Source organism: Sinohyriopsis cumingii, chromosome 4 (assembly GCF_028554795.1).
Source record: "Sinohyriopsis cumingii isolate HCF-2022 chromosome 4, ASM2855479v2, whole genome shotgun sequence".
Taxonomy (NCBI): Eukaryota; Metazoa; Mollusca; class Bivalvia; order Unionida; family Unionidae; genus Sinohyriopsis; species Sinohyriopsis cumingii.
Window position 1 is genome coordinate 130,671,497 of NC_142964.1, and position 21,731 is coordinate 130,693,227.

At 38.2% G+C, this 21,731-nt stretch overlaps 1 protein-coding gene across 1 annotated transcript in view; it reads left to right on the forward strand.

Moving 5' to 3' along the window:
- The first annotated feature begins 393 nt into the window (after window positions 1-393).
- LOC149802098 (ATP synthase subunit s, mitochondrial-like) overlaps window positions 394-21,731 on the forward strand; it is a 31,716-nt gene continuing 10,378 nt past the window's right edge. Inside the window, exons 1-4 of the mRNA XM_089956499.1 lie at window positions 394-549; window positions 2,133-2,251; window positions 11,143-11,351; window positions 20,606-20,768. Coding sequence (XP_089812625.1) covers window positions 520-549; window positions 2,133-2,251; window positions 11,143-11,351; window positions 20,606-20,768 — 521 coding nt within the window. The 5' untranslated portion in view covers window positions 394-519. The remainder of the gene's footprint in view (window positions 550-2,132; window positions 2,252-11,142; window positions 11,352-20,605; window positions 20,769-21,731) is intronic.

Here is a 21,731-nt window from a genome sequence, read left to right on the forward strand (position 1 = left end):
ATTATTACTCATATCCAGCTAAAATAAACGTGCCTGCTTTGCTTTCCCTTTCTTGTGACAATTTAATGTTATATAAATGCCAGTAGAAAGTACTTTTTATCCATACCAAAACTTTTATATAGGCCATTTTCCAACTTTTTTTGAAAGGATAGTTAGTATTGACATGTATTATGTATTTTAATACGAGCTTTGCTGTGTAAAAATTCCATATAATTGGATTTACAATTTGTTTATTATAAAGAATTTTTGTTTTAAAAAAAATCTTCAAATTATTTTAAAAAAAAGCTAGAAAATAATATCCTTTCTGTCTCTCTATTATGTTACAAAGAAACAAATCTTCACGTAGGTCGATAACTCTTCCCGGGATTTTTCTAGGGTCTTCATCCACCAGATATAATGGCCGCCATGTATAGCCTATCATGTGCTGAAAAATGTCTTTGAAACACAAACCATTTACAATTGTTCTCTAAAGCGACGGTTTATCGATGTGTCGGAGGAAACAATATATCATTACAGAAAATGGCTACAGGAATACGGCTACTCCAAAAGGTAAATTTTGTTTTCTTTATTATTTATTTGCTTACTAAATTTCCATGATGTTTTTCACATTAGCTTTTGTAACGATTAATTCTTTTGATTTTATAAAACATAGTTGCTAGTAGGCCGTTTTGGGGATCTTTTCTCCAGTTTTCAACCACAGTTATATCATATTCCTATTGAGTCCTTCGTTTCGACGCATTTATTTACACCGTGACCTTATTTGAAATATATTTCTTTCATCGTGATGCCTATCATTTAGTTTGAATTGTTTTTAGTTATTTTAACAAACCATGCACATCAAATGACAATGATCACCTGTTGTCGGAAAGTGCCTGTGTACGCACTTCACGGGATAGTCCTTCAATGTAAGACCTCGCCTTTGATATTTATGTTTTGGGTAGTCCTACATGAAAGACCTTGACTCTGATATTTATGTTGTGGGCACTAAAACAAAAACAACATGTGCTATGTCTTACATTGTAGGACTATATTTTGGGTAGCACTAAAACATAAATAACATGTGATACGACTTACGTTGTAGGACTATTCACATGAGTCTTTCGGTGTATTTCGGTTTTTCAGTGTATTTCGGTGTTTATGGTAACCGGGAGTCTACTTCTACCAGTGGCACCTTTGTACGACATATGCCCTTGAAAAACAATGTATTGCGGACTAACATTAACGTTAATAGCACATTGAAAACAAAAGTCGATAGAATGTGTTACATAAAGAAATGTAATTTAGCACACAAAGTGTTTATAATATTTATCATTGTTTCGGTTTTCAGAGATTATTTGTCTTTCCAAGCTAAAAGATTCAAATTGGGAAAATCATTTGCATGTAAGCACAAGAGCTTATGACAGACTCATATTTTTTAAATATAAAATTTGTTTTTAAATTAATGGGCAAAGTGTATTTGTACATTCTTAGCATTATATCCAGGTTAATAAAATTCAATAAATTACACTTGGACATAAAAATTCTCTTAAGGATGATGGCAGATTTACTGTTAAGATATGTATTTATTATCAGATAGAAAATCCAAATACAAATAAGACAAAAATGCAGTGGATGCCGATTTCATTATGAAAAATATCATAAAAGTTTCTTGTAAATATGCACAAATGATAATATAGAACCACAACTAAACGTCAGTAGTGGCAGATCCATTTGAAACTCAGTGCTATTCTCAACAGTGTTACTGATGCATTTATCAGCTGTAAGTCATGTTGGAAACTTCATAAAGCTAAACACTTTTATTAAGTGTTACTGATGCATTTATCAGTTGTTATTCATGTTTGGCATTTATCAGCTGTTATTCATGTTGCTATCACATTTTGAGTTATTGTAGCAGACTGGACGCCTATTATGGTGGGAAGTTTTTCCTCATGAGAATACTTAGTAAGGATTTTTATGAGGACATGCTGATTGGATAATAAATGATTTATGAAAGCCAGGACATCAATATCCATCAAAAGTTCTAGTAGAAATCTTCTTTCTGAAGGCATGCTTTAACATTTGATTCATTTTGGTTGTTAGTGCTATTTTATGCCTGTATTATACACATATAAAAATGGCAACTTTCGTTTTAGGTTTCAAGGGTTACGTCACATTGGAACAGAACAGGACATAAAATCCTGACTGGACATGCTGACCCATGCCTAATGCAAAGACAGCACTTCTGGGGATGGTTGAACGCTGTGTTTAACAAGTAATTTTTTCTGTTCCTTAAATCTTGTGGTCCATTATTTATTTGGGTTATGTCCACTTGATAGCTAAAGAGTTATGCTTGCATAGGAAGTCATCCTTTTTTAACAAATGTAAGGTAAATGCTTATTAAGTGACCTGTTAGACCTTTTCCAGAAGAGAAGAGCATAACTGTAGTACTGTACAGCACAGAGCTGTGTTAAACATCATTTTGACACTTAACTCATTCGGCCCCAGAGGTTTTTGTCGTTTTTGCTGGAAATGTGCATAGGAAAGACATTTGGGGACCTATTTCTGAATACATCGTAATACTTTGGCTTTCAACAGATTTTCCATGAGACTAAAACCTAGTTGTATTAGAAACATCCTTTTGCATTGGTTTTTTTGCTCGCGCATGAGCAGAAGGGTAAAAGTTGGAGTTCTTTTTTTTTATTTTCGTATGTAGACCACAATTTATTCCAAATGCCCACCTTATCCTAGTTTTTGCAAAGAATCACCTGTCTGTGTGCAGTTAAGACTGGTATGCCTTAGATCTGAGGCCAAAAGGTCTAAAATTCGGACACAAAATCACATTCCAACCTCAAGCGAATTTTGGATGAAAAAAAACCAGGTCCAAAAAATGAGGCTTCTCCCTCTGTATTTTGTAGTGCAACTAGAACTTCAGATTATTTGGTATCATTTTAGAGCTGTATCTGTCTGCTTTTATTTAATACCACCCACGTTGGTGTATCTTAAATGATCTTGATGCTGCAGAGCTTGGAAGTAGGGTACAGCCTCATTACACCTACAGACGGGATTGGGGCCGAATCGGTTAATCAGGTTTATGGAAATTTCTTAGAAATTGTCAAAGAATGGCTCTTTTCTTACCTTACGTGCAATAGTGATGTACAAATGATGAAATAAATAAGTAGTATTCAGATTTGGTGATGTCACCAAAATTCTCCCATTAATTCATTCGGCCTCAGAGGTTTTTGTTGTTTTTACTGGAAATGTGCGTAGGAAAGACATTTGGGGGGCTGTTTCTGAATGCATCATAATACATCAGCTTTCAACAGATTTTCCATGAGACTAAAGCCTAGTTGTATTAGAAACATCCTTTTGCGTTGGTTATTTTGCTCATGCATGAGCAGAAGGGTAAAAGTTGGAGTTCTTTTTTTTAATTTTTTTTGTGCTTAATGTTAATGGACCCATCATTTTCGTATGTAGACCACAATTTATTCCAAATGCCCACCTTATCCTAGTTTTTGCAAAGAATCACCTGTCTGTGTGCAGTTAAGACCAGTATGCCTTAGATCTGAGGCCAAAAGGTCTAAAATCCGGACACAAAATCGCATTCCAACCTCAAGCGAATTTTGGGTGAAAAAAAAACGGGTCCAAAAAATGAGGTTTTTCCCTCTGTATTTTGTAGCGTATTTTGTAGTGCAACTAGAACTTCCAGATTATTTGGTATCAGTTTAGAGCTATATCTGTCTGCTTTTATTTAATACCACCCACGTTGGTGTATCTTAAATGACCTTGATGCTGCAGAGCTTGGAAGTAGGGTACAGCCTCATCATGCTTACAGATGGGATCGGGGTCAAATCGGTTAACAGAATGTTTTGTTTCCTCCCAGACAACTTGTGTAACATTCTTTGGTTTACATTCTCCCATCATTATTAACCCTTTTGTAACCTGGCCAGGCCCGTGGCCCATAATCTGGTGAACCAGGTCCCAAAATGTGTTTTAACAACAGCAGCCATAGACTTAAGATATGACTATTTGCTGGCCAGCAGGGCCATTCAACTTTGAAAGAAACTGGTCAATGAGAAATATAATTTTCAATAATAGAATACAGGGAAACCATTGATAAACTTCAAAGATACAGTATTTTAATGAAAGACAAACTGCGTAAATTTGACTAGAACATGACGCATACATGTAATAATATTAGTCTGTTTTTGACTAGATATAAAAGAATCACTATTTCCACAGATATCCTAATTCAGCATGGCAGTATAAAATGACAGAACATGTACCTTTTGTAATCATAACAATAATTAGTGAAACATATGCTATGATTGGCTGAAAACTTTGTTTGACCAACAACATTGTGTAAGTTCTGCTTATGTACAGTGTAGTGTGGTATCCTGTTATAAACAACATACCCACTACTCCAGTAATATATAGTAGAGGTGGGCACCACAAAAAATGTGTACCACTGCATTTTCCAAAGTACTGTGATATGTACCACAGTAAACCACAATTATATAATGGACCAACAATTCAAAGTTCTGGGACAAGGGCCTGTCACCTTTTTGTTTACTTTCCATCTGTGAATAACTGGAAAAATACCTTGCTCTGATTTATAGCAAAATAACACCATATTCTATTCATGATATTATTAGGAAAAATATTAATTATCTTGAGATAAAAGACTAGGAAATATTTCAGCTCATACGAAGATCACAACCCCTGCCCAATAATAAAATGTCCAGTACCTTACAGTAGATGAATTTGCTGTGTATGTTAATTTTTGTGTAAGTTGCAATCTAAAAGCTGTAACTAAAGTGGGATGATTAAGTTTACACTGTAGCTGATACTGCGAAAGACATTGTGCTGATATTAAAGTGCCTATTGATAAAAATTGGAAGTGTAGATTATGAAGTCTACTATATTTTCTAGTACACTAGTGATACAATATGTGGGGAAACTTTGAGTGGGATGCCAACACCCAGGCAAGATATTTATCAGAGAAGGTCAGTGAACATTAAACATACTTACACAACGACAAAATATTTAGTGGACCTGAGAAATTACATATAGTTCAGAAAACAGCTGCGCTTATTAAATTTGTGTATAATTGTATTTAGTACTTGACCTAATCAATGTTATGTATAATTGTATCTAGTACTTGACCTAATAAATATTATGTATAATTGTATTTAGTACTTGACCTAATAAATGTTGTGTATAATTGTATTTAGTAATTGACCTAATCCAAAATTCATGTTGTACCTGACCAATAACATTGATTTTGTAAACAATAAAATATGTAACTAATATTTTCTTTGATTGTGGATTAATTATTCAAATCATTACATTTCAATATAGAAAAAATCTTTATTTGGATGTGGGTCTAGGACATTGGAATTCCCCCATAAAATCCAGGTCTTCCTGATGTTTGCTTTATTATAATTTTAGTAATAGACCTTATCTTGTTGACTACTTAAAATGTTCTAAAAATGATTTTTGACCCTCATCCTAGTTCTGTTTTGTGTCTTGACCTTTTATATAATCTTGTTTACTTGAGAAATTACTCATTCTTGCTTTAACATCTTTAGCAGAATCATTCTTATTTTTGTATTCAGTATTTGATTTGGGTAGAATTATTCGTTCAAATTATTATTCACTGGAAATACAGAAGTGATCATCAGTAATATTCTTGGACTGGAAAAATAAATTGGAATCATAGTGAATTCAGATAAGAACATTTTAGGAGATTATATTATTGTGATACGTCAAAAGTCTTAGCACATCATCTCTATCAATGTGAGAAGCATATCAGCATATCTGAGACTACAGGCATATCAGCACATTTAGTATTGGAATATTTTTGGAATACCACTGGAATTCAGTTGGAACTTATACTTTTGGACTTGTGATAAAACTTTTAGGGCTGCTTTGGATTTAATTCATAATACTGTGGTTCTTTTTAAATTTTCACCTTGAATTCAAGGGAAATAAATTATTTGTTCAATTTTACAAAAATATGCTGGTTTTCTCTCTTTTATGTTATTTAGTTTAAGACCATATAGCCATAATATCATACATGACAGGTGTCACGGATGTAATTAAAGGATCAGAAATAGATTTATATTTGTCACCATTAATTTGTGACAGTTACAACTGTTTTGTAAAAAGAGATGCTTTTTAAAACTATTTTATCATTTGTCATACCATTAAAGTCTTAAAAAGATTGCTCAGGAACTTCTATACAGTCCCTGCTGACAGAAACTACCGACATACCGGTACAGTTAAAACATTGTAGTATATATCACCAGAACAAAATACTGCAGTAAACTGGTATACCAGTACACCATGCAGCTCTAATAGATAGTCTATAAAAACTGGACTTGAGCCTTAAAAGATTGCTTCATCATATCAGACAATCAAAGGGAAATTTACATTTGATAGTATTGAAAATAATTGACTGGCCCAATGATCTCACTTTTAGAATATTCAGCTGACTGTTACAAATCTGTGGTCTTAAACTAGGAAACAGAGAAAAGCAAAATCATCAGGTTTTGTAAAATTCAAGAAACAATTTATATCTCTTTATAAAGTGAAAATTGAAAAAGGAACTTACAGTGTTGTGAAATGTTCTGTCACAAATCCAAAGGTATAGAATATTCTGTATAAATTCCAAGTCTTGAATGAGCTGATGTACCAACAGTCTTGATGTATCCCAATGGTATAATCTAGAATGTCCTTGCATGAAGTGACAATGATCCCAAAGTAGTGTTTTAGTCCAAAATATAATTGAGCACTTTGTAATTCCATTGAATAATTTAAAAACATGATTCCTCTCAAATTATATCTAAACACAACTGAAAATTATTCCACCACAGATCTTAAGACACGAATGAATAATTTGTTTGACAACAAACATATATAAAACACAATAAAATGACAGATGTGGGTCACACATTTTCTTCCATCACATTCTAAGTTTCTGTATTAAAAAAAAATGGACATTGAACTAAGATATCAGTAAACAGCCTATTTATAACTTGCAAACATGGCAAAAAGCAGCTACACACAAAAACTCTATCCTCAGTCACAGACAAAAGTCATTCACACAATACAAAATAAATATACATAAAACAAATCCAAACCAAACTCACTGGCCACAGTCAGTGGACAGCCTGATCAATTGTCCCCTGGATAATTCCAGCTTTCCAGTCACGTTAGTAATAATTATTTTCATAATGCATTCAGGTAAGATGAGATTTATTATAATCTTAACAAAACAAGATGACTAATGTGAAAGTTTCATATCTTGAGCTTGGAAATCCCACATTGCATTGCACTTTTGCTTTTCCAATTTATATTTTTTTCACGTGTTTTTACAATATTTAGAAAGCAAAATAATTTATCCTGTACAAAACACCAAACCAAAAACTGTGTATCATTTACAAATTGACCCCTTTGATTAAAGTCTTCTTTGAATAGCCATTGATTTAATAAAGATTGAATGAATATAAATTGAGATAATTTACTTAATAAAGACATAACGAGTTGTACAGTTGACAAAATGTGATAATTCAAGACCATAAAAAAAGATACCTACATATTAATCCAAGCTTGTATGATGTTGTCCCATGCATCATTAACTGATCATTTTTAGTGATGGTGGCAACAGAGAGGTTGTCTGGGAATAAATATAACTTTAACTGACCATTTGCATAGATATGCCCAAATCAAATGAATAGTACTTTTGATTCACTTATTCCCTTACTAGTGTCTGCACCAGATGGACACTGCAGTTGTGAGCAGGCAAGAAATGACACATTGAGATGACTTTATTTTCTTGATTGGTCTTTGCAATTCAGTTAATAGGTACAATTAGCTGGCTCATGTGGAAGGGGAAAGTTTCATTTTGGAACATTTGGGATGATGGGTTTATTACTTAAATGTATGAGTACAAGGTAAGTTTCAAGGTCATCCACTGGCAGGATGGAGAAAAAGTCAGGCACATACAGTATAATACATCAGGATATCACTGTTTATAAAGAAAATCCCTAACTATCCTAGACAGAATCCTGTATGCAATGAGTCAGTTAAGTTTTTCTATAACTAAGACATCTGTTGACTAGATAGCCATCCCATCCCATTATCCATGTGTTCTTCAGACCCCCAAACAGATCCGCTGACATTAGAACTGAAACTAGTATCAAACATTCATATTGGAATATTAATTGAATGGATTTGGACAGCATTATTTGTCAATATAAAAAAGAGCTGTAAAATTAATTTTTCCCCTGTCTGCTTTGGTATTTATTGACCTAGCCCCAAATTAAGCAACATTCTAAACACTATAAATGAAGAAGGTAAGTAACATGGTTACATGTTCAGTTAAATGTGAAGATTATCTCAGAAATCTATTGGAAGTGATTTATTTACAATGAAAGATGCATGCACATGTGATCAGTTTAATTTAATTTTCATACAGTGATTGAAATGTAAAGACTTAGGTCACATTTTGTTAAAGGCCCCTGTTTTATGCCATGTATTTTATGAGCTTGACATATTAAAGGCCCCTCTTTTATACCATGTATTTTATCAGCTTGACATGTTAAAGGCCCCTGTTTTATACCATGTATTTTATCAGCTTGACATGTTAAAGGCCCCTGTTTTATACCATGTATTTTTTCAACTTGGCATATTAAAGGCCCCTGTTTTATACCATGTATTGTATCAGCTTGACATGTTAAAGGCCCCTGTTTTATACCATGTATTTTATCAGCTTGACATGTTAAAGGTCCTTGTTTTATACCATGTATTTTATCAACTTGACATATTAAAGGCGCCTGTTTTATACCATGTATTTTATCAACTTGGCATATTAAAGGCCCCTGTTTTATACCATGTATTTTATCAGCTTGACATGTTAAAGGCCCCTGTTTTATACCATGTATTTTATCAGCTTGACATGTTAAAGGCTGCTGTTTTATACCATGTATTTTATCAACTTGGCATATTAAAGGCCCCTGTTTTATACCATGTATTTTATCAGCTTGACATGTTAAAGGTCCCTGTTTTATACCATGTATTTTATCAGCATGACATGTTAAAGGCCCCTGTTTTATACCATGTATTTTATCAACTTGACATGTTAAAGGCTCCTGTTTTATACCATGTATTTTATCAACTTGACATATTAAAGGCCTCTGTTTTATACCACGTATTTTATCAACTTGACATATTAAAGGCCCCTGTTTTATACCATGTATTTTGTCAACTTGACATGTTAAAGGCCCCGTTTTATACCATGTATTTTATCAACTTGACATGTTAAAGGCTCCTGTTTTATACCATGTATTTTATCAGCTTGATATATTAAAGGCCCCTGTTTTATACCATGTATTTTATCAACTTGACATATTAAAGGCCCCTGTTTTATACCATGTATTTTATCAACTTGACATATTAAAGGCCCCTGTTTTATACCATGTATTTTATCAACTTGACATATTAAAGGCCCCTGTTTTATACCATGTATTTTATCAACTTGACATATTAAAGGCCCCTGTTTTATACCATGTATTTTATCACCTTGATATGTTAAAAAGACCAAGAGCATCAAGTGATTGAGAATATAAGTGGCAATATTATGAAGAATGCAACTATCAGATTCTTGACATGATTACTGTATGAGTCGGGGTTTGAATTTCAGGTGATTTTACAGGTTTGATGTTCTTTCCATGTAAAAAGATTCAATGTTGCATTGGTTTCATTTCATCTTGTTTGTTTTTTTTACAAAATATGCTGCTAGACATGCTAGGTAAACAATTGATTATTTGAATATTGACTTTCAATTTGAATATTCATTAAAAAATATTTTGATTTGAATGTTTGGTTATTCGTTTCAGCTCAAACTGACATAGGCATGGAGAAATTTACTTGTAGAGCTCTACAATAATAAGCTGCAATTAAACTAGTAGAGGTAACTTTTTCCACTGATCTGCTGTTATGCATTTACATTTAAGGTAATCTACCATTATGCATTTACATTTAAGGTGATCTGCCATTATGCGTTTACATTTAAGGTGATCTGCTGTTATGCATTTACATTTAAGGTGATCTGCTGTAATGCATTACATTTAAGGTGATCTGCCATTATGCATTTACATTTAAGGTGAAATGCTGTTATGCATTTACATTTAAAGTGAAATGCTGTTATGCATTTACATTTAAGGTGATCTGCAGTAATGCATTTACATTTAAGGTGATCTGCAGTAATGCATTTACATTTAAGGTGATCTGCTGTAATGCATTTTCATTTAAGGTGATCTGCTGTAATGCATTGACATTTAAGGTTACATTTGATCATAATAGTATTGCCTCTCATCACAATGAGAATGAAAGAAAACAACAGATGTATTAGTGTTATTTAGTCTTGAAAAATGTGATGTGATGAGTATTACTGTAAATACTTTCTTATAAGTCAAAATATATATAATAGTTACTGTATATACATGCTGATATGTTGAGTCCAACTGCAAACAGCATGATCTGTCATTGCATAATGCACCAGCAGAGCAGGGTTGTTTGTACTACTGATTACTCCTTATACATAGCTTAAACCCAGATTTGCTTGTGCTTTATGTGATGGCTGATCTGGGTCTATGCAGTTTTAAAATAAGGGGGAAAATTTATATAAAAATACTGTTATTAAATAATTAATAGTGGATGACCTTTGTTAAAATTTAATGGTATTGCAGGCCAACATATTCATTCTTCTATACAAAGTTTGATTTTCTTTGCAATGCAAAACCCTGATATATAAAAACATTTTATTGAATGAAAAATCCTGGATCAGCCATGAGTTCATGCTGAGCTAATGAAATTTGTCTAAGAAAGGCATTTGTCATGTTAATAATAATAACAGTAATAATAATAATGAAAATAATAATAATGGAAATAATAATAATAATAAATTTTAAATAGCAATGGTACCCAGAAAATAGTTTATTTTCAGGGAACTGATTATTTCTTTCTCATTCTTGTATACACCATGAGAGATACAGACCTCAGACATTCTTGCATAGATTTGCACTTGACATCTTGTACACATTAATATACATGTTTCTTATTCCAACTCCAAATGGGATATTAAGATTTGTCTAATTTTAGAGTAGACGATGATCGAATAAAGGAAGTAGGTCCAGACAGAGCAGCTGCAGAGTGGTTACTGCGATGTGGTGCTTCCGTCCGGTGGAAGGGGTTCAACCACATTGAGAAGGACTACAACAGTCTTCCTGGAGGAAGCTTTGACAGATACAAGATAGAGGAAATTGATGCATCAGGATCCTGCATTATGTTTATTGGTTTCCCTCACTTGAGTAAGCACATGTTCTGGACTTATAGATGGTTACTTCTGTTTAAACTTGTCTGTGTTAGTATTTAAAAAGGAGGAAAAATAATCGGCTTTATACCACATGCATTAGCAGGGTATATTGTGATGCCATCTGTCTGTCCTTGACCAGATCCTGTCCAACATGATTGCCTGGTCATGCAATGATATTGCCAACCCTTCTGCTTCTTTCTTTAGTTCTGCAACAAGAAGCCATATCCAGTTTCCCTCACTGATTTGATGTTCTAAGCTTATTTCCTTAGCATGTGAGTTTACATATTTACCTATTTTTTAAAGAAGTTTTTCGCCCACTCCCATCAGAGTTCTGTCCTCTTTTTCTTACCTGCCAGGTCTACAGTTCTGACATCTGGTAATCATTGTCTGCAGAAGAACCTTTATTCCACAATCTGAAAAGTTACTGATATTTTGGAAATGCTTATATCATTAATTACATTTTCCAAGAGTCTATGGACATTTTTTCTTGCAAAAGCCTTCCCTCAATTTTCAGCTTGGATACCTATGAATTGATTTGTAATGTGGGATCAACATCGCATGCAATGTCAATGTTGATCTTCAATAGGTGGAACACAGCTTGCCTTTTTCCACACCAAATTTCGCCAGAAATGCATGGGCCCCGTTTATAGAATGGCCCACTTCGTAAAATCTTGTCTTGGCATCCGTCCGTCTACGAGAGACGATGGCATAGCTCCAAAGTACGCTTTTGCTTATCCTTCTTTTTAGCTCTCTTTTCAGCTTGCTTTATTCTTCTCTTTTCCTCTGCGTTTTGAACTCCCTGCCTGACAGCTAGACGCCAGCTGGAACGGTTGTTTGCACAGCTCTCCCAGTCGTTGACATTGATGTTTGCTGTCTTCATATCCTTCTTGCAAACATCTTTGTAGTGCAGGTGTGGTCGTCCAGTTGGTCGTGCACTTTCTGCTAACTCCCCATATAACAGGTCCTTGGGAATGCGACCTGGGTCCATTCTCTTGACATGGCCGAGCCAGCGAAGGCGCCTCTCGCTGAGTATGGAGAACATGCTGTTCATGTTGGTGCGTTCTAGAACCTCTGTGTTGGGTACTTTGTCCTGCCACTGGATGTGCAGAATGCGCCGCAGACATCTCAGGTGGAAGCTGTTGAGTTTCCTCTCGTGTCTTGCATAGGTGGTCCATGTTTCGCTGCTGTAGAGAAGTGAGCTGAGCACGCACGCTTGGTAGACACGCAGTTTGGTCTTCTCTGTGAGGTTGGGGTTGTTCCAGACCCTCTGGTTAAGTCTGGCCATCACTGCTGCTGCCTTGGCAATCCTGCCGCCCACCTCAGAATCAATGGAGAGTGAGCTGGAGATGTTAGACCCGAGGTATGTGAAGTTCTCGACAACTTCCAAATTGTACCCATCGATGGAGACAGAGGGAGGGGAGTCTGTGTCCTGTGCCATGACATTTGTTTTCTTCAAACTGATGGTCAGTCCAAATTCCTTACATGCATGGGAGAGGCAGCATACCAGCTGCTGGAGTCCATCTTCCGTGTGTGATGTCAAGGCTGCATCGTCGGCAAAGAGCAATTCACGAATGAGTACCTCTGTGACTTTAGTCTTAGCACGGAGACGGGCGATGTTGAACAGCTTGCCGTCAGCCCTGGTATGGATGTACACTCCCTCGCTGCAGTCCTTGAATGCATACTGGAGAAGCATGGAGAAGAAGATGGCAAAGAGCGTCGGTGCAAGGACACAGCCTTGTTTGACTCCGCTAACGACTGGGAATGCTTCAGATGTTGCGCCATTGAAGCACACTGTGCTGTGCATGTTCTCGTGGAACGACATAATGACAGCAAGCAGACGTGGGGGGCAGCCGATCTTCTGCAGGAGTTTGAAGAGTCCACTCCGACTAACCATGTCAAATGCCTTCGTCAGGTCTATGAAGGCAATGTAGAGGGGCATCCGCTGCTCGCGACACTTCTCCTGCAGCTGACGTAGTGAGAAGATCATGTCTACAGTTGACCTGCCGGCTCGAAATCCACACTGGGATTCTGGGTAGACGCGGGAGGCTAGGATCTGCAAGCGTGCCAAGGCAACACGGGCGAAGGCTTTTCCGACGATGCTGAGGAGGGAGATGCCCCGATAGTTGTTGCAGTCGCTACGGTCTCCTTTGTTTTTGTACAAAGTGACGATGTTGGCATCACGCATGTCCTGTGGGATGTATCCCTGTTCCCAGCAAAGGCAGAGGAGTGTGTGTAGGGGCTGGAGCAGTGCTGGTTTTCCGCTCTTGAGGACTTCAGGCGGAATGCCGTCGCTTCCAGGAGCCTTCCCACAGGCAAGGCAATCGATGGCTTTTCCGAGCTCTTCCAGGGTGGGCTGTGTGTCTAGCTCCTCCATGACAGGCAGGTCTGGAATGGCGTCCAGGGCAGTTCCAGTGACATTGTTTTGGGTTGCATATAGCTCAAGATAGTGCTCAACCCATCGCTGCAGTTGTTTCCCCTGGTCTGTGATGACTTCGCCCATCTTGGACTTGAGGGGGGCGGTCTTGTAGCTGGGGGGGCCTGTCGCTTTTTTGATACCCTCATACATTCCTCTTGTATCCCCGGTGTCAGCAGCTGTCTGTATACTGTTGCAAAGGTTCAGCCAGTAGGTGTTGGCACAGCGGCGGGCGGTCTTCTGGGCGTTATTCCTTGCAATCCTGAGGGCTTGTAGTGTTCTGGGGCTAGGTGCAGCCTTGTATGCCAGAAGGGCTTTCCTCTTTGCCTCAGTCACGGGCTCCATCTCCTCCCAGTTTGCCTCATACCGGTCGACATTCTTTCGCTCCCTCTTCCCGTAAGCTGTGATGGCTGATTTGTACACAGAGTCACGGATATGGGACCACTTGGAATCAATGGTGTCATCAGGTGTCACTTTGGTGAGGGCTTCCTTCAGTTTGCTGATGAACTGCTGTGTTTTCTCTGGGTTGCTTGCACAGCAGGTGTTGATACGTGGGTGACCCTTCTTCTTGGCGTGGTGCAGCTTCTTGGGTAATATTCGCACCTTACTGGCCACGAGGGAATGGTCCGTGTCACAATCGGCACTGTGGTAGCTGCGGGTAAGGAGGACACTGGCCAGTTCTGCACGCCTGCTGATGACGAGGTCTAGCTGGTGCCAGTGGCGTGAACGTGGGTGTCTCCACGACACCTGGTGGATCTCCTTGCATTTGAAGAAAGTGTTTGTCACACATAGGCTGTGGGAGCAGCACATCTCCAGCAGTCGCTGACCATTCTCGTTGATCTTGCCCCTTCCGTAAAAACCGAGACAGGTGGACCAGGCCTCATGGTCAGCTCCCACTCTAGCATTGAAGTCTCCTAGTAAGTAAAGGCTTTCATTGTTGGGGATACTGGATATTGCCTGATCCAGAGCCTCATAAAACTTGTCTTTCTCCTCGTAGGTGGAGTAGAGGGTTGGGGCGTACACACTGAAGATGTTGACCGGGCCTAAGGATGTTGACAGCCGGAGGGCAAGGATTCTCTCAGTACCTGATGATGGAGGTTCAATGAAGGCGATTAGCGTGTTCTTGACGGCAAAGCCTACACCATGCTGCCTAGGTTCATCCAAGGGCTTCCCCTGCCAAAAGAATGTGTAATTGGCTTCCCTGATGGTGCCGCTGTCAGCCAGTCGGGTCTCCTGGAGGCAGGCAATGTCGATGTCCAGTCGGGAGAGTTCTCTGTCAATGACGGCAGTCTTCCGTGCATCGTCGATCTGCTGTAGGTCAGTGGTCAATCCAGGGCACATGGTCCTGATGTTCCAGGTTGCAAAACGAAGAGTTGGAGTCTTTTTATTTCTTCTTTTAGTCTTTCCTGGTGCAGAGTTTTGTGGCCCACTTGTCGAGATGGTTCTCTGAGCTCCACGCACCCAGTGAAGCAGGCAGGCCATGGCGGGCAGCACCTTACTGACTGGGGGCTGCCCAGCTTGAGGCGGGCGGTAGCTGTCCAGTGAGACCTGATGATCTCTCCCACCGTCAGAAGTAACCCCTGGCGCCAAGCTCTACGCCAATCGAGCTTTGACTTAGAACCGGTAAACTGCTACTTCTCGTGTTGTGCCGACGCCGTACGACGACGCTGGAGTGTCCTCTCCAGTGGAGCTATGAAGCCTGGGCAGGGTGGTATGGAGAATCAGCTGTTGCCCATGCAGCAGATCCCCCCTCTCCACGCAGCTGGTGTGCCCAAGGGAACGACGAATGCCGATACAGCTTGGCACCAACGGCGTCGCAGGAGTTGCCGGAATGACGTTGAAGCCAATGTCATACCACCTTAGGGACTCCATCTCCAGATTTTCTGTCGGGGTTTACTCCCTTAGCCTTTCCCATGAGTGGGTATAGCCACAAGGCAGCAGAGGTTTGGAATCAGAGTTTTCCTTCTCCTAGATGAGCTACCATCCAAGGTTTACGAGTCCCATCTACCCGAAGCAACTGGTTTTAAGGCGCCAGTGGGCCGCCTTCACCCCTTCTCCTGTTAGTAGAAAACATGGTCTGCCGGGCTTCAAATCTAAGCCACTCGCGAAGGCCAGGAGCTGGATTTTAGTTGACAGAGGCAGTAGGAGACGCAGGCCGTATGGGGCATTTTGGAGGATTGGGGCGCTTGTCTCCCAGTCCCACCCCGGGCAATGTCAACCTTAGACCACAATGGCCCACTTCGTTTATAGAATGGCCCACTTCGTAAAATAGAGGCCTAACATATTATGGCCATGGCTGTAACAGCAGCTGAACTTTCAACGGGTTGGACAAAAGCAATGCTTTCTACCTCCACTGTCGTAAGGATGATCATAGACCAAACTACACTCACAACCATAATCATCTAATCTCTTTAATGATAAGGTTGATGGAATTTGCAACAAGTCACCATGGATACTTTCCCTCCATCCCTCAGTCTCAGCTGTAGCAGAGGGATTGAAAGATAGCAAACAAAAGGTTGCAGGGATGTCACTAGAGCACATGCAACTGGGAAGCAGTCCTAATGAATTTACAACCTTCAAAAATTACAGTTATTGTGAACAAAGTGGAAGAGTCAAAGGGAGGTCAGTTGTTTTTGACAGCATTTTATGAGACTCTCCCTATCTCAAATGATATACATTCATGCCTCCTCCCCCTTATCACAGATCCCGGTAGGGAGAAGGCTTAAATCTTTCATTGCTGAATGGGGAAGATTTACCTTGGCATGTGGTGGACCTAACAAGTGGTTTCCAGTGGACTCAGTATCAGGTTACACACAGCTATTAAGCCTTTGCCCAGAGTTCTTTCAGCTACAATGCAGCACATATCACGTGGTCGTTAACCTAAGCACATTCAGTCAATTCATTTATGCTCTGGGGATCGCGATTGGATGCAACAATAGGTTCTGATACCCTCCATTTTATAGAGACACTGCAATCTGTGGATTTGCAAGGAATGGCTTCATGTTCCTACTCACATGGCTTCCAGATGTTTTGTGATTCCCCAACAAAAGTCTGCTAAACAGCAAGCTAGTTATATTCTAGAGCAAGACAGGATTTCATTGTTACCTTCCTCATTCTCAATCTACTTGTCAAGAAGGACATATCCAGCCTCATACCCTCTCAGAATTGCAGCTGACTTGGTTTGGAATCAATAATCAGGCAGAAATATTTCTGAATTAATGCATTCGTCGATTCTTGAAGGCAGTGAAACCAACCTGGACTTGCCTCCAGGATACTTCTGCAAGTACAACCTCTGGCAATCATGATCAGATGTGAACACAGAGGATTGGGGGGTGCAAGACTCTATTGTCCTGCAAAAAGGAACTAATGTAAACAATGAAATCATCATCTCTCAGTTTTCTTTCAGTAGATGCTAGATGGGATCATCCTATGATAGAACTATTGGTGACAAGGTGGAATGCCTAAATCCCAGCCTTTGTCTCACCTGTCCCAGATTCAAATAGGCATGAATAGTTCATATTCTTTCTGTGAATTGGAATGGCCAAATGTGTATATTTCTTCAACACCTCAGGTTCTGAAGGTGATACAGGAATTAAAAGAATCAGAGGGTCTCATTCTGATTGCTCCACTCAGTAGGAATCTTGGACCATCCTAATCATTCTTGCAACAGAATTGCCAGGAATCAAGATATTCCCTGAACTGCATTAAGCAAGCATGATGGCAGGAGTTTCATTCCAACCCAGTCACTCAACCTGCTTATCTGGATGTTATTAAAATATGCCCTTAAGAATCAACAGTTCTTGAGAATCACTCAAGTGATAATAATAATAATATTAATATTAATAATAATACGATTGTTAACAGTGTTTGAATATTATATACCCGCTATGCTTAAAATTAATACTTCTAGGCAATACATATTTGATTATCTTAGAGGCATACGAAGGCAATGGAATATATTCTCAGTCGACTGCACAAGAGTACTTTATACCAATGTTGGCATCCATACAGCAATATCTAACTTCCTATAGCGCTTCATTGAGAAACAGTTAGCATCAATCACAATTAAGCCTATCAGTCCATGATCACTGGCACCCTGTTACCATGGAAGAGACGTCGTCAGATAAACTAAAGACCTATCCAATCTTCTGTTCATATGGGATTTCACATGGTCAGTGACACTGGATCTATGCTTAAGGGAATTCATCATGGCGATTAATCAGGTTGAACAAGACACTATTCAAACTGCTCTCAGGAGCTTAATTAGTTCACCTCTCATGTAAGTCCTGCCACCTTACTCCTTTTGGCAGTCAGCAGGCAAAATAAGCCAGTACATTTCCTATTGGTGAACCCATCAACATGCAGTCCCAACAAGATGGATCAGGATCTCATGAAGCCCCCTGATTTCATTGCCAACTACAGGCTACCATTTGTGGGTAATCAGATAATGGTAATAATTCTTGTCTACTTTGGACACTTCATCTCATAGTCATCTACAGGATCCATTGTGAGCTCTTAAGTGGTATTTCGGGAAGACTGAGCCATTGCATCGAGGGAGATCATGACTCATTTGCCTTCGAAGAGGTGACGGATGATATATCAACACAGACACTTTTGTCTTTAATAAAGTGGGCTATATGTTCTGCATATTGGACTAAACTTAACCCACATCAATGAATTTGCTTTGCATATCAGCTCTTGAAGTTAGGGCAGTTGCCACAAACATTGCAGATGAGCAAAACTGTTCTTTAACTGTAATTTTGTATGCTGTGGGATGGTGATCCAAGTACACTTCTTCAGTGTTTATCAGAGATCTTTCACCCTAAAATGCTCAGTTCAGTCTGAAGGAACCTCTACAAGTGGTGCAGAAGGTTATCTTTCCAGGTTGTTTAACAGCTTCATAAATATGTGGCTTTATGACTTCATCTTGATTTGATGGAGGGAAAATCTTTCCATTTCAAAGTCACTCCCCAACATATGGAGTCTATTTTCTGATCAGGTTATCTAGAAGCTGTCTCACATACCATACGGGACTGAAGTTGGTCTCCTTGGGGTAAAGTGATGCATCTACCTCCACCTCTTACATGTTCTTCTAAGGTATTATGATTGGGTAACATATTTGAAGAATAAACCAATTATTTCTTGTAAAATATGTTTCTTTGATAATACTTACCCAACCATAATAAACATACACTCTCTTGGTTTCCCTGCAGATGCATCCATATAGAGAGTGTGCCTTCTGCTGCAGTAGTAAATGACAAATTCATGGGATTTGGCACCAATCTCTGTATCATAACTGTGAAATGTCCCATCTTTTTTTGTATTTGTTCCATATTTTGGAACCGACTACAGCTTTACATTTTTCGTCTTAAAAATCCATTTAGAAAAAAAAAAATGTATAAAAATTGCCATACAATTTTCTGTTTATAACAGGCACCTGGTTCCATTCTGAGAGTAAATGAATAGCATGGATATAGGGATATGAGTTCTGAAATATGACATTCAAAACAAGGCTACCATGCCAGTCTTTAACCACCATATTGGATTGTGCAAACAGTTGGCTCTGTTGCTATATTTCATCTTCATAGTATGCCATCCTGTTTAGATTTGTGAAACCATCTAGTAAAGGAGAAAACCTTGTGCTTTGCAAATTGTGTAATTGTGATTTTGCTATTGGGCATGGAGGTGCCAATGAACATAAACAGCATGAAAAAGATAATAAACATCAGCTTGCTGCTTCATTATCAACAACTCAACCTGAACTTGGGACATTTATAAATGCCAGAGAGAACCTTGATGTAATTTGATCAAAGTAAATTTTACTTAATTTCTTTTAGAAATGAACCTTCCTCACTTACTAGCACTACTGGCGATTTATTTTGCACACTTTATCCACACAGTAAAATTGGAAATTATTGCTCCTGTGCTTAATTTAATAATTAAGTTACTTTACAGATGGTTGTAGATGTTGTTGATAATTACATATGCATTTAAAGTTTTAAAAATCAGTATTTGTTCCTGAAAATCAGTGTCAGTATTTTTTTACTCTGGGGTTGGCAGGTATGCTGTATCAATGGGAGTTTCCTCTATCTGACTGCCACCAAGGTGGGCTGATAACGTTTGCTATTTAGCTACAAGGTTTTTATCAGGGAGGGCTGGATTTGCAGGGTAGTAGTAGTTCTCCTAAGGTATTATTTTGGGGTAAGTATTATCAAAAAAACATTTTATTAGAAACAATTGGTTTCTTGACCCTGTGCAAAATTTCAGGGTTACAGGATGAACTTCTGTATGCAGTGGGTCTTTAGTATCAATTGTTGGTATGCAAGATCACTCAGGAACATGGAATTCTGACTATTGGATATTGAGATGCTTTTGAAAGATCTCAAGACCTTAGTATGCTTTGATGACCTTGACCTAATTTTAAAGATCACATAATACACTTTGATTTACATTGATTTCATTCTTAATATTGTCTCAGCAAAGTTTGATTCAGTCATTTTAAACCTTCACATAAACTATACCAGTCAATAAAGGATGAAATTAAGTGGTCCTGTTTGTATCCTTTATTGGCAGGTTTCATTGTAACTTGTATCATTTCCCATGACAATGTAATCAACACAGATGACATCATTTTTCGTCACCAATGGCTGTTACAGAAACTTAGAAACTCGCATTGTCATAACACTAGTTCACTAAATTCACTTTTCTAGATTGTTCCTTTCACATAATAATAATTTTAATTTTGGGAAGGAGAGAAACATGTTTCTGCTAATTGAAAGTTGAATTCCAGTAATATAAACTGTTAACGATTGCAAACACCTTTATTATTATTTCAGATGGTCTTAAGCATGTCACAAAGATGATTCTCCATGAATGTATATACTTAGAAGACAATGCACTGGAAGATCTGTCCCACATAAAGGACACCTTGAAGTTTCTGCAGATCAGCAGATGTCCAAACATCACCAAGAATGGACTAAGCAAGCTTGTAGTGCTAGAGTAAGCATGTTTATTACTTTTTGTGATTTGGTCAGTTTAAAAATAAAGGTCTTTATTATGAAAGTAAATTTCTTGTCAAATAGATTAGCTAATCATAACACATTATGAGTATATCCATTACTTCACAAGTCAAGCCTTCACAAGCTTCATTTTAACAACATGTGTGCAAAAGGTTTTCTGCCTACTTAGGTTGACTTATTTTTTCTTCGATAGAGGGGGCTGGCACAATATTCCATCCATACTCCAGTTACTAGTTCTGCTTGTGTTTGGAAGCATACTCTGTTTGGAGACATTGTAAAACTGATTTTTAATTGAACCTCTGTTTAAGGTTTTTTCTCACACCAGGAATTATACTCCAGCTATATTTCTATTTCAAAATCTAATCTATCATAGATGAAGATCTAGGATTTGCATGACAGCACCATTTTAGTTACCTGCCCTAAGGTCCATAGTACTTACTTCATCTCAGTACTTGACCTGGTTTATGAATTTCCACTGTTTAGCAATACGTGTTGTAAGGTCATTCATGTAATTATTTTAGACTTTTGTTTTTGTCATTAGTGCCAAATAGGTTGATGTGACACTTGACAGTTTTTAGCTGCATATGCCGTTGTTTTTGCAGAATGTAATTACAAGTATCAACACAATGGCAGGACAAAGTACTTAGGGTGTTGCCTGTCTCGGACAATTTGGGCCATAAGTACATGATGGTAAGCAAATGTATGGGCAACTACCTTGGTCAAATTATTTGAACATGTAAGAGTGCAAGGAAGCGAACTAGCAAAGCGTTGTACATGATCAGTATTACCCTTTAGCTGCCTCATTTGACAGCTTTCTACTAGAAGAGACACTGGAGGCAGAGAGCTCACCAATCCAGAAGAAAATTCAACAAGGCCACATCATCACAGGCTACACATACAGCACCAGCTCCACCCTCATCTTCACATCTGGAAGAGGTCTTCT